This window comes from Chaetodon trifascialis, chromosome 5 (assembly GCF_039877785.1).
Source record: "Chaetodon trifascialis isolate fChaTrf1 chromosome 5, fChaTrf1.hap1, whole genome shotgun sequence".
NCBI lineage: Eukaryota > Metazoa > Chordata > Actinopteri > Chaetodontiformes > Chaetodontidae > Chaetodon > Chaetodon trifascialis.
The window spans coordinates 8985106-8998077 of record NC_092060.1 but is presented as its reverse complement, the minus strand read 5'-3'; the positions used below and the strand labels follow the sequence as shown (position 1 = coordinate 8998077).

The 12972-nt window shown below is 42.5% G+C and overlaps 1 protein-coding gene across 4 annotated transcripts in view; it reads right to left on the bottom strand.

Moving 5' to 3' along the window:
* The window catches only part of LOC139330901 (mitogen-activated protein kinase kinase kinase kinase 4), a 69722-nt gene extending 56750 nt beyond the window's left edge, over positions 1-12972 (bottom strand). For all 4 annotated transcript variants that reach the window (XM_070962116.1, XM_070962118.1, XM_070962117.1 and 1 more), the window contains exons 1-3: positions 12830-12972; positions 11878-11943; positions 2331-2387 (exon numbers count right to left, since the gene is read on the bottom strand). In XM_070962116.1, the coding sequence (XP_070818217.1) occupies positions 2331-2387; positions 11878-11943; positions 12830-12886 (180 nt within the window). In that variant the 5' untranslated portion in view covers positions 12887-12972. The remainder of the gene's footprint in view (positions 1-2330; positions 2388-11877; positions 11944-12829) is intronic.

Here is a 12972-nt window from a genome sequence, read left to right as displayed (position 1 = left end):
ATAGATGTCAACAAATTTTCTGTCGATAAGTTCAACTAACTGATTTGAATTTACTGAGTCTGTTAGCATATTCCTGTGAGACAGAACTTCTCTGAGAAGGTTCAGCCTGACTACATTAACAACAATGTGATGAAACACTGCTGCTTAGCTACATTACAGCCAGCATGTCTAACGTGCTGCTCTACATCTGTAAACTGCAAGCAATATTCAACAAGACCTCACACCTCTCATTCGAACCCTCGTATATCCCCTTGTAAGGCCACAAGGCAGAGCACGCACACGTCAGCCCACTGTTTAGTCCAATCTAAGAGTTAAAGTGTTAATCCGTAATCCATATATAACTGTGAGGTGAACCCCACCAGTGAGGTTCAAAATTCAGTGAGTTTTTCAGCCTCAAATGGATTTACAGTGTGAGCTTTATTAATATTTGATATCACCTAAACTATCCAAGATTGTGGCTTTAAAACTCTAAAGCAAACAGAACTTCAATATCAAGGAAATTCAGCTGGAATCTAATAAAAACACGACTTCTGTGTCGAAACAGAAATATTGGCGGGACTGAGAGAGCAGCAAGAAAGAGGAGACTATTTCGTATAATTTCATTTTGTCAGGCCGGCGTTATATCACAGCAGACTTCTGTATGATCATCGTTGTGTGTCTACGCTTTGGCTGGGGGAGGGAGTTAGAAGAGCTTGTGAAATTCATTCTTTAAGTTCCATCGCTTCAATTGCCTGCAAGAGTGCAGAAAAAATTGAATTGGGAAAAGACAAAAGAGAGGCAAACTCATTTACTCCAATTATGTGTTTTTACGTCTTTTCCAGGCGCAAACATCTGTAAATGCTGAGATACTGTTTCACACAACAGAAACGGACCTAGAGACGAAGGTCTCCAACAAATCTGGAAGCTTGTGTCTTAAAACTGATTCATTCATGGTAAAGGCACTGCATTCTGGTCCCACGACCACTCACAGCACTTTCACAACACAAGTCTGCATTCACCCATTCACACACACACTGATAGCTGGGCCACCTGCTCATTACGAGCGTTAACCACCTGGCACAGCATCAGGAGCAATTTGGGGTTCAGTTTCTTGCCCAAGGATACTTCAAAACACAGTCTGCGGAGGCCAGGGATCGAAGCACCGAACTTCTGATAAGTGGACGACCGCTCGACCTCCTGAGCCACAGCCGCCCCAAATTCATTAATGATGCTGGATCATGACAGTTCTGTAACACTGCTGCTCTCTTTCTCTGTTCTCTCCCTCTCTTTCCGTCTCATTTCTTATGCCTCTATTTATTCCCCTCTCTTTGTTTCTCTGGATGCTGCCAACAGCTTCTCCCGATCTGTCTTCACCCTAAATTTTAAATTGACATGTTAAGTCCGAGAACATACGGCAGTATAGAGCCAGCAGAGCCAACAAAAACATTACTGCCTTGTGAAAGACTTTACAAGTGTTGGAAATTCATTTGTGTCTTGCCGATTATGTTTTAATTCTTTAGTGGACTCGTGGCTTTAAACTGCTGACAACATAACTTTTAAAACCACACGACATCAGCAAGTGTGCAGGAGTTATCTGTCTTCTATGTCAGACAGATAGATAGATAATGAACATCATGCAGTAAATGCACAACAGCAGGTACATCAATCGATCTTCCACAAAAACAAGATACATGACAATCAGTCTAGACCAACAGTGGATCTATAACACACATATAAATGCAATGTAAGGAGTACTACAGTGTTGTACTTCGGGCACTCACAGGGGACAGATTAAATAAACTGTTGCAGCAGAGGCTTTTAGTCCCTACAATTGGTCAAACTCCAAAAACACTGGATCCAACATTTCCCATAACACAAGTCAGCAGCATCTTTCATTTGACCCCTTGCTTCCTAAATGTCCGCTTCTTTCAAACTGCACAACTCCAGTCCTGCTCATGACATCATCGCCTCCGGAGGCACAGAGGACATCATACAACTATGTTCACAGGCTGTTACACTCGTCATGATGAGTAAGCTGAGCTTTATGTGTAAAATCTGTGGAACGCCAACCACCAGACATACAATTCAGACCACTCTTCAGCTTTTTTTCAGACATTTTCAGGACCCATGGACACCCAGTATGAATGTTAAAGCCCGTGGGAAATGCCCGTGTACAAGGATCTGTTTGTATTTCCTCCTACGCAGAATAAAACCAGGCCAGCTTGCTGTGCAATTCTCATGTGTTTACCATGTGCTTGAAAAAAAGTATGTCATGTATAACTTACACTGACAGCATGCTTATCTGTTAGAGAGAGAGAGAGCGAGAGAAGAGTGTGAAATTGAATGTTTACCTCTGTAACTTCCATGACTTTGATAGCTGCCAGTTGGCCCGTCTTGACATGACGACCCTGGAGAAATACAGGAAGAAAATGTTAAGATCACAACAGACTAAACAGCCGACTTATAAAGACTCAGTTCCACCAGTATAAACAGATTTTTCAATCTTGAAAAAAGCAAACAGAACAATGTATGACATCGTTAAGTACTGTGTACTGAGGACTGTCACTGGAGTCGTGTTTGTAACACCCCAAATCCCACAAGAACGCAAGTTCTCACATACGACTGCACCAAAACAGAAAGCAACGTGCACTACAATCAGCCCATCAGCTGTAATGTGTGTGTGTGTTACTAAAGTGACACACACCTGTTACAAATTACAACACCTCTTCTGACCGAATTCTTGGATTGCGATATTATCGTCAACGCTGGACACGGCCATGTCTACAGAATTTCATTTTCTCATAAGCGGCACAGTCAGAAAGGACAAGACAGGATGCGAGATGAAGGGGGGAAAGGGAGAGAGGGAGGGAGGCAGCAGAGAGAGGCAGAGCTGTAAAGTGCAGTCAGGTGAAAAGGGGAAAATTGAAAACCTTGTCATGAGTCAGAAAGCTGACAAGATACTAGAGTAGCGACTCTATAAGCCTTTAAGCTGCAACGTATGACAGGGCTCTGGGCGTGTGTGTATGAAATAGACCAGAGGGCATGACAAATCCCACTATACTCAGTCAGTCTGCTAATATTCAAGTGCACACAGAGAGACAAAGAGAACGAGAGAGAACACTGTGAGACAAACACCACATTTTAACACTAATCTATTTTCTGTGCGGCTACATTTCAGAAATTGTCTCCAGAGGTCTCCAGGACCGATTTCCCCATGATAAAGCAGGCCATGGAGGATCAGCAGGGTGTCGAAACCTGTGTGTCTAAATCAAGTATTTCCACATCAGAGAAGTCTTCAGGAGTTTCCAAGAATTCAACTCAGCAGTTCAAAGTCATCAGTCATGAGCCAGCTGACTGGATGCAGTGCCAGCACGAGCTACTGTTGCTGCTTAACTTTATACTAACACTTCCATTAAATCTGTGACTATCAATACCGTCCACTGTCTGCAGCTCACAATAACCAGCATATGGGAAAGGATTTGACTGGACATTGTTGGACATCATGGCAGAATGCAGTAAATGTGGACGTTTGCTTGGTGGGAACTTTCCTGCAGTGTATTTGGGAATGTGTCTGCAGGTCATTCTGGGTCAAAGTCATAGAAGTCCCAAATGGACTGTTTGGATCACTTTGACTTACTTCATGTTTATAAGATGACACATCCCAAATACAAAACATATCAATCAACATTTCCCATCTTCCTCGCCACCAGAATTTCTCATGCTTATATGATAATAACATGGGTGTGTCCATGAGATGATGAGCTTATTGTCCTCATATAACTACACTAGTCTGTGCACATGCTAATCAAGTTATCCAACTTATCAGTGTAGTTATTAGACGATGGTTTCAAGCGACAGTCTCACTCTGTCTCAAACACTGCTGTGTGATGTATTGCCACTACTGGTTTCCTTCCGCAGAGGCGTTCCTCGCTTCAGGGCCAGCTGGACACCTCCGCTGTAAAATGCTCCAATGTCGAATGTTTAGGATGTTGGGAGTGCGTGTTGGTTTTATTACATCCTAATTTAGCATGAGTGAAAATGTTTCAGTCCCAGAATTAAAGGGGAGAAAAATTCATAAAACCAGTGGAATCGTATTACATGCCTCACAATAAAGTTCACTGAACATGTTGCTGGACCAGCTGCCGTGAAACAGACTCCTTGTCGGATGACAACCTAGCTGATGTTCTTCTATACATATTATGCTTTCATACTGGATGTAAGATGGCAGGCTTACTGACCTCTATTCATTCTGGCCCTGATTCTGTCCCCAAGTAGAGAACATTGTCTCCATAATTGCAATGAATTGTGGCATACCAGCAGCCAGCAGCCTGAACGTGATAAATAAGGAAATGGCCTTCCCTTCAGAGTCGATGGTGTCTGCTGGCTCTGCTGCCACCACAACTTCCAAATGTGAAATGTTCTACTCTCAACTGGGCTACTTATTAACAATATGCAGCACACACACACACACACACACACACACACACACACACACACACACACACACACACACACACACACTCAAAGGGCTCTCTGCTCTCCACCAGAAAATTAATTGGAAAAAGCTTGTGCACTTTTTGACACTGAAATCCAATGAATCGCGCACACACACACACACACACACACACACACACACACACACACACACACACACACACACGCACACACACACACACACACAGAGAGGTTGGTGCACGCATGCGTGCACACACACACACATGCATGCACGCATTTAAGTCTACATTTAAATCCTTATCCACTTCTGTCTGTCGCTTGTTCTCTGACACACACACACACACACACACACACACACACACACACACACACACACACACACACACACACACACAGTGGCAAGATAAGGGAACACTACAAATATTGTGTCAGTGAAAAGGTTACTATAATATATCCATACATATGCTAATTAGATACAAGAGAGACATTTATAATACAGACAGCGAGGGGATGAATGAGAGAAACACTTCCACTGTGTCCCTCTGCTCGTCTCCCGCTTTGTCTCACCCCTCTCTCTGTGTGAGTCTGTCTCTCTGTCTCTCTCCCACCTCCCTCTTCTGTGTCTTTCTATCTGGCCCCTGCAGTCTGTCAGTTACATATGTATACTTTGTGCTTGGATGGACTGCATTACTGATCAGCTCTCCTTTCCAAACTGCATGTAGGAATGGTGCTATTTAAGAGCTGCATGTCTGTATCTGTATGTGCGTGTGTGAAAGAGTGAGAGTGTGTGTATGCACGTGGTATAATGCTGCTGAAAGCTCAAGGAAAATTCATTCTGTCCTACCGTCACATGAAAAGAATTGAGAAAATACTGTTTGTGTGTGTGTGTGCATGTGTATACTGTCAGCCAACAAATATATATTGAGTATGGCTCAGGGTGGAACCAACTTGTTTTTTATGAATACATGATTTTAATCAAATTTAATGAAAAACCTGAGATCTTATACAGAAATTAATATCTTATTATCATGGTAAGTCATCATTTATAGTTAAGAAATTAACAACAAACGTTAACAAGACTGGAGCTGGTGTTCTTTTAACTACAGTTTTGGCATTTAGACAGCACAATAAGAAGGCCAATCACATCTGAGGATATTCTAACAAGAGGTCTTCCCCATATTCTCACTCTGTGATAAACAACCACAAACACACGCACAAGTGATCAGGACAAACCATAGCTGTAAGCCTCATGGGGGGTTACTTTCCTCTTCTCTCTCTAGTTTTCATCTGTCTGTCTCCCACTTCCTTCCTCCCCACCTCTCTGTCTCTCTGCCTTTCACCTCTGCCTTCCTTCCTTTCGCCCTCTCTCTCCTTCCTCTCCTTTTTTCCCCCCTTTGTCTCTCTCCCACCGTCCTTTCCTTTTTACCTCTAGCAAGCACAAACACAGCAACTCTGCGCTACATTGGAGGATGTTTCCTGTCTCTTTCGGTGTCTCTTCTTTCTGCCCTCAGCTCAAACTCCCACACACCATTACTTGGCTTTGGAACAAAGACTTATTTCAAAATCAGGCATTACTCACTTCAGTCTTTCAAATAATGTGTAGTAGTGTCATGGGGGAATAGTTTGCACAACTGAGCAGTCCATTTCTTACGGGCCTTTAATTTCTCTAAAGTTGGGCAAGTGTTTTTCTAAATACAACCCCTCTGCAGCTTGTGCTGTGTAGCAGCTGCAGGGTGGGCAGTCACTGAAGGGAAGGGGTTAAATTGTTTGCAACTGTAAGCAGAGGATGGTCTAGATCTACATGTGGACATTTTTTACACTCTTGTCAGCAGATCAGTTAACATGAGTAAGATCAGAATGATGATATATGGGTCAGAGAAAGGGAAGTGACGCTAGCGAAACCAGAAAGATTTGAGGAAGTGCAGGTGATTCACACTGGGAATGGCATTACAGCCAGCTCTTTTATGGCTGTGTGGTCCATGATGCTTCAACACTGTGTCACTGAGGTTTAATGAGAGGCGTCTACTGTGGAAGCAATGCTTGAGAGCAAATTTGGGTGCTTTGACCTCTCAGAAACATAACTAAAATGTTTGGATGTTAAAGATTTGATTTCATCGTCAGTTAACACAGTCTACGGTGTGACAAAGCAAAACACTTCAACTAGTTTCATATAGTCAGAGTGGCCTGAAAACAGTCACTAATTTCAGCTTTTACACAGTGAAGTGTTGCATCAGCAGTGATCGTGGTGCTTAGCCTTGGTGGAGTTTGACATTTTCACAATGTAACACACACACACACACACACACACACACACACACACACACACACACACACACACACACACACACACACACACACACACACACACACACACACACACACACACACACACACACACAATACAGATGACTCTACAGCAGTGGCTTGCAGGGAAGGGAAGTTCCTATTGCAAACAGGGAAACGCCCTGTGTGTGCGCGTGTGTGTGTGTGTGAGTGAATGATGAGGAGAAGCGTGCACAGTGTATGACTTGGTGATGCAGCACTAAGGGTGTCTAATAAAGCAACTCAATAACTTGATGTTTATTTGAAAGGTTTAACAGGTAAAAGCAGCAACTCTACTGTTCAGGAAGCAAAAGCCACTTTCTGCTGTTTAGTTGTAAAGAGACACACGTCTGAGTGTGCCTACAGAGTCATTGTCAGGGACTGGGATCCTGGGGCTACAAAACTACTGCAGGCATACTACTGCCATGTGACCACGACTGCGGATAGTACATCCTTTAAAACAAATGTGCATGGGTGTGTGTGCTGCATCATTTGGACACCAGAGAGAAAGATCACGAAAAGTAAAATCGGTGCTGTTAATTATGTTGGAAGGAAAAGCAAAAGGAACACAAGAAAAGGAAACGGGGAGGAGAAGAAGTGTATTGAGTTTGGAGTATTGAGGTCACGGAAGTGTAGAAGAGTGGAACTGAGTGGAGAAAAGGGTGATTGTGTTTGTCTTGTCGTGGCCGGACCACTTCCCTTTTTGACCACAGGAACTTTTCCGGGAACTTTCTGAGGGACTAAGGAACTTTACTTGCATTGAAACTGGCTGCAGTTTTAGATCTTGTCCTATGGCACTGCTTTACAGTGTGCCAAAGGGTGGAGGCTGCAGTGGTGAACGTCACACACCGGACAAACACAGGTTTCAGTACTGATACATATCATAGCCCACAAATAACTAGAAAAACATACGACAGTGATGACTTGTCTTGTTTCGTGCAAAAATCCTCTCTCAGTCTACACGGTGGCTCTCTAATTACCACAGTTCTTAAGATGTGGTGTAAATGCAAAAACACGTGCACTGAACATTCTGTGTTGCTGAGTAGTTCATGATGTTTCAGTTTGTGGGGCAATTTGGCTGAAAAGACCTGATTGTTTTCTCCAGCCCTCTTTACTCTCCATATGACTCTCCAGCTCTTCTAATTGTGTCTTTCTTAGTAGTTGAGGAAATCCTGTCCACTGAGCAGGAGGATGCTCCACTGGGTTAAATGAAAAGGAGGCTAATGGGGCTCACTTTCCTCCAGTGTCAGTTCCCACCACTTTGATTGACATTATATCAGACTACAACCTAACTGGCAATTAGGGGATCACAAATCTGACCACATTGCTGTGCAACATGAGTCATGGTAGAATTTAGCAATCCCTGCAATCAGCCCCTGACGCTAGACACAGGTCAGCTGTAAGGCTTCAATTTAGAGCTGAACTAATTGGCAACATAACCTAAGTTCAACTATAAAACATTTCACTGAACAACAGACAGTGGAGCGTGTGGTTTGCAGCAGAGACTACAACAAACTGCACATTACTGTGCACATATAAACATTATCATGGCGACTGCTGCCCCTGCTCCCTCCTCCGCCTTATCCTCAAACTCCCAGTGTGTGTTCTTGAATTTTGCACATGCTGTCTACCTAACCTACCCTCCTGTTTCACTCCGCTGGAGATCACCTGCTTGTTTCTGTCCATTCCTGAACATACATACATAGAAGAGCTTTTCACAACAAATTTGCCAGCGGGTCAATCTTGCTAAGACTCCATGGTGTTCCGGCCATTCCCTCCTATTTAAACCTGTTGCCTTTCATTTTTCAGTAACGTGCTTTATAAATGCTTTCACCTGCTGCCTGCCCCATCTGATCTGTTTGCCTGACTTGAACGACCTAACCTAACCTGGCCTGTTGCTGACTGCAAGACTGAATCAACTTTAGACCTTATTAAAACTGCTTTTCACAAAACCAGCCATTTCTCTGGTTTGACATTTGAGTCCTATATGCTGTTGCCTTCTACAACAGGAAAAAAGTTAAATATAACACAAAAACATTTTAATTGTGATTAAGTTGTAATGTGACAAAGCATGCAATTCATAACTAACTATTATTAACGTACATAATGGTCAAACAGAGCTTTAAGCTTAGAATTAAAATCTGTGTATCTGTGACTGGATTTTGTCTTCATCTAACATTGCTAAATGTTTAAAATGCAATGTCATGAAAATGCATCACACATATAAATAATCAGAGGAAAAGCCCTGATGCTTTGTCAGCATCCCCTTCACTCCCGTCAATCTACAGCTCAGTGTTTCTTTAAGGGGCCATGTGTTTGTGTAAGTCATTGTTCTATAGGCCCTATTCCTGTCCTGGCTTCCCATGATGGGACACACATGCATGCACACTCGCTGAAAGTTTTTGCATGTGTGCATGAGGAAGCAGATCTGCACAGCCCTCATTAAGGTCCAGTTGACTGATTGTTAGCATTACATGCTATCATTATAACTTACAACACAGCAGATCTAAGACAGAATTGATAGACTGTAAGTACATGATTTGAGTATTATTATTACTATGATATGTAAATCTGCAAGTGCAACTACTATACTGTATGTCTGGATGTATTTCCAAAACTTTTAGATTATTAGTGTGTAATTAGTTGCATGATATGTGTGTATTTATGTTTCAATAGCCACCCCTCAGTTTGATTAAAAAAAAAAAAAAAAAAAGAGTCCACAATGACTGCTTTCTGTCTGAAGTTTGAGAAACTACCCCAGAAGACTACTGGAATGTGGATTGTGATATGGAGTCTGTGTTTGGTCATGACTGAGTGGATAATTAAATGGGTTCTTCCTTAGCCAATGCTTACCCCTTCCACTATGTTTCATGAAAATATGGCAAGTAGTTTGTTCCATAATCCTGCTGACAGTCAAAGAAACAAACCAATGAACAGACTGAATGTGAGACTACTTGAGAGGGCAGTACTCAGGGAGGAGTATTTTCATGTCATTTCATTCATTACTTCACAAAACTACAATGCTCTCACATATAACCAAACTTTCCAAACTCTGTAGTCTCTTGTCCTGCTTTTTTGGCGGGATCGTGACAGGAAAAACACGAGAGCCATTACTGTAATTCCCCCTCATTGAGATTGCTCACAATTCATCCACATTTGGAGGTTTCCCCTGGGGGTGGGCGGTATACCAGTTTCATCACCGTCACCAGTGTCACATTCAGTCATGAGATGGATTTTGCATTACCATTATTACTATGACAAATGTTTCAGCATATCAAAAACAATGTGCTTTACTGCTTATTTAGTTGCTTACCCTGTTGAATTTGGTGTTACCAAGTCCTGTGGCTAATGTGGCTACTAGCATCTATTGCAGACCCACACACAGGAGCCATGTTGCCGTATATAATATTGCGGGACAGTCGAGATAAACTGTGTGACCATTAAGCCTTATTTGAGGCCAACTAAATAACCAGAGTAGGAGCTTGAAAATGGGAAACTGTGGCTAGTCTTGCATAGCCACACCTAATGTTAGCTCCACACTTCAAACTGTAACACGAGCTCAGCTGGTTTTGATGTGACAGGAAAGCCTCTTCTGCTGCGTGCTGCGTCAGTATGTTTGTCCGTTGCTGCCATATGTAAATGTACCTGATAGACATGCCCTGTGCTACACTGATTGTTGTACTTGTTTTCTGACAAATACATGCTGTTGGGATGCCTAATCCTATCCCTTATCCAACTCTGACAATGAATCACATTGCACTTACTAATTAATCTACATTATGGGGCAGGTTACTCCTTCCAAAGCTCATGTACGCCTCATATGACCTCATTCTCACTCCTTCATGGAGCCAATCCATTTTTAAATCTCTAAGATAGGTTCTCTTTGATTGCTAAGAGAGTGAAAATGGGTAGAATCATATTTCGAGTGGGCGATCCCTTTTATTTTTTGTGATACAGTGATAGAAATTTTAGGTCATATCACCCACGCCTAGTTTGCACTTGTTAAAACATCAATGAATGTGAGTCATAGGATGAAATTGGTAATGTTCTGCCCTGTATAAACGCACCATGTGTTCAGGTCAACACAGGCCTCACTGTCCTGTGCATCTCTTGCAACATTTCCTCTTTCTGGAAATGAAGTGGCAATCGAGGCACATGCCCACCTTCTGTCTCATACACATGATACACACTTTCTGTCACCTTCAAGTTTTTAACCTCCACCGAGACCACGCCAAATTCACTTTTTATTATTATCACTATATTTGTGCCACAAAGCAGTATGTGTATAAAGTGACCTGAACCTGAACTGAATTTGCTCCATCATGGTCGTGTACTGCAGGACAAATAACAATCCTTCTTATACAACCTTTTTCCTCTTCCATAATTCATTTTGGATGAAGGCCAGTTGAAATCATCTTCTGTAAAAACATGCCTACCAGCCTTAATTTTCTTCGCCGCATGCAGCCCAACAGGAATGAGTTCTGAATTCTGATGACACTACAAACAAACACTTTCAATCTTCTGACCACCCTTAAAGTGTATGAGCCCTCTGTTCCACAATCTTCATTCACCCAAGAGGACCTCCTTTTTGAACTCTCAAAGTGAAACTGTTCCACAGAGCTATAGTAACACGGCGTTTGTGGTATTGCAGAGGCATGTGAACATGATTTGCACTGAGGGAACAACCAGCTGCAGAGACCTAAATAAGAGTACGCACCTCCTGTAACCACAAACCACTCATACACATATACACAACAGATATTGTGATAAGGAAGTGACCCCACCCAGGCCCTTTTAAAGATGATGCAGATGCTACAGATGCTAATGTGTGTGCGTCTGTGTGCTCTGTATGCAAGAACTACAGGAAATTTCAGTCAACTGAGAATTTCTTCTTTTTCTACTGAACTGGAAGTAGCTATAGGAGGTTTTACCAGAAGTCACATGTCAGATACTGTAATATACTCTGTGCCTGCATGCGTCAAGGCTGCTGCAGGCAACTTAGTGACAGCAGAAAGAAACATGACAATACATATCATGTGTTTGTTTGTGTCAGTGTCACTTCCAAGCATGCAACACAAAAAAAGGAGGAAATGGACAGAAAAGCATCATGGGAGTACTGACCTTGTACACCTGACCGTAGGTTCCATTGCCGACCACCTCCACCAACTCAAAGATACCTGCTGGATCCTTAAATAAATAAAGACATGGTCAAGTCAAAGGAAAGAGACTCAGATATGAGTGATGCTGAGAAACAAGAGAGCGGAGTCAAGCGAAGAGAACAGAGCTGTGCAGACAGCAACAAAACAGCCCATGGTGCTTTTCAGCAAAGTCATAATGCAACAGGTTAACGCCAAGAAAAACTATAGTAAACAGCTTTACAGTACAGACTCAGTACTAAAGGCCAATGGAGAAGAACAATGCAGTGTTAATGTGTGATGGGGGGGTGAGGAAGTGGGGCTGCAAAGGTGGATAACATTGTAAAGTACATGGAGTGAAAATACAGCTTGATTTTATAGACCGTGATTACACTGACTGCATGAATATCATCACCTTAAGATATATAAAATGCCACTACATGACTGTAAACAGTCTAGGGCCACGCAGGATGTTGTCGTTTCTACAGAGAGAACAATATCACAGAAGTCCAACTGAAGAGCTGAACACTACACACTAGCTACTATTATCTTTAAATTGGGCTGAAACTATAATGTGTGACTAGCTGGAGTGCTTTTTCCTACTTTTCTGTCAATAAACAGTCAGAGTTGGTCTGAGTGGGCTTTCGCTTTTCAGCGTGTAAACACTGTAGCCCGTAAACTTCCAGCAAACAGGACACAATGCAGACAGAAAGCCTAATGTTAGCGCCGAACATTAGGCTTTCTGTCTTTACTCGTGACACGCCACGTTAGGACACGATAAAACGTTTCTTTAACAGTTCACAGAGCGAGAGAAGACCGTCAGACGAGTTAAATCAAAGTCCTGAAAATGCCATGAAGTTTCAAGCAACACCCACCACATCCTCCAATGTTTACTCAAACATTTCATTAAAAGAGCAGGACAACATTGTTCTACTTACTCTTAAAGCAGCGAGGTCTATACTGTCCAAACTTCGCGTGGTGTTTTCTCTCGACATTGCTGTCAGTAACTTTGTCACCGGGTTGATATTTGTGGACAAGTCATGGACGGTCAGAGTTTCTCCTCTACTAACTAACGGGTTTT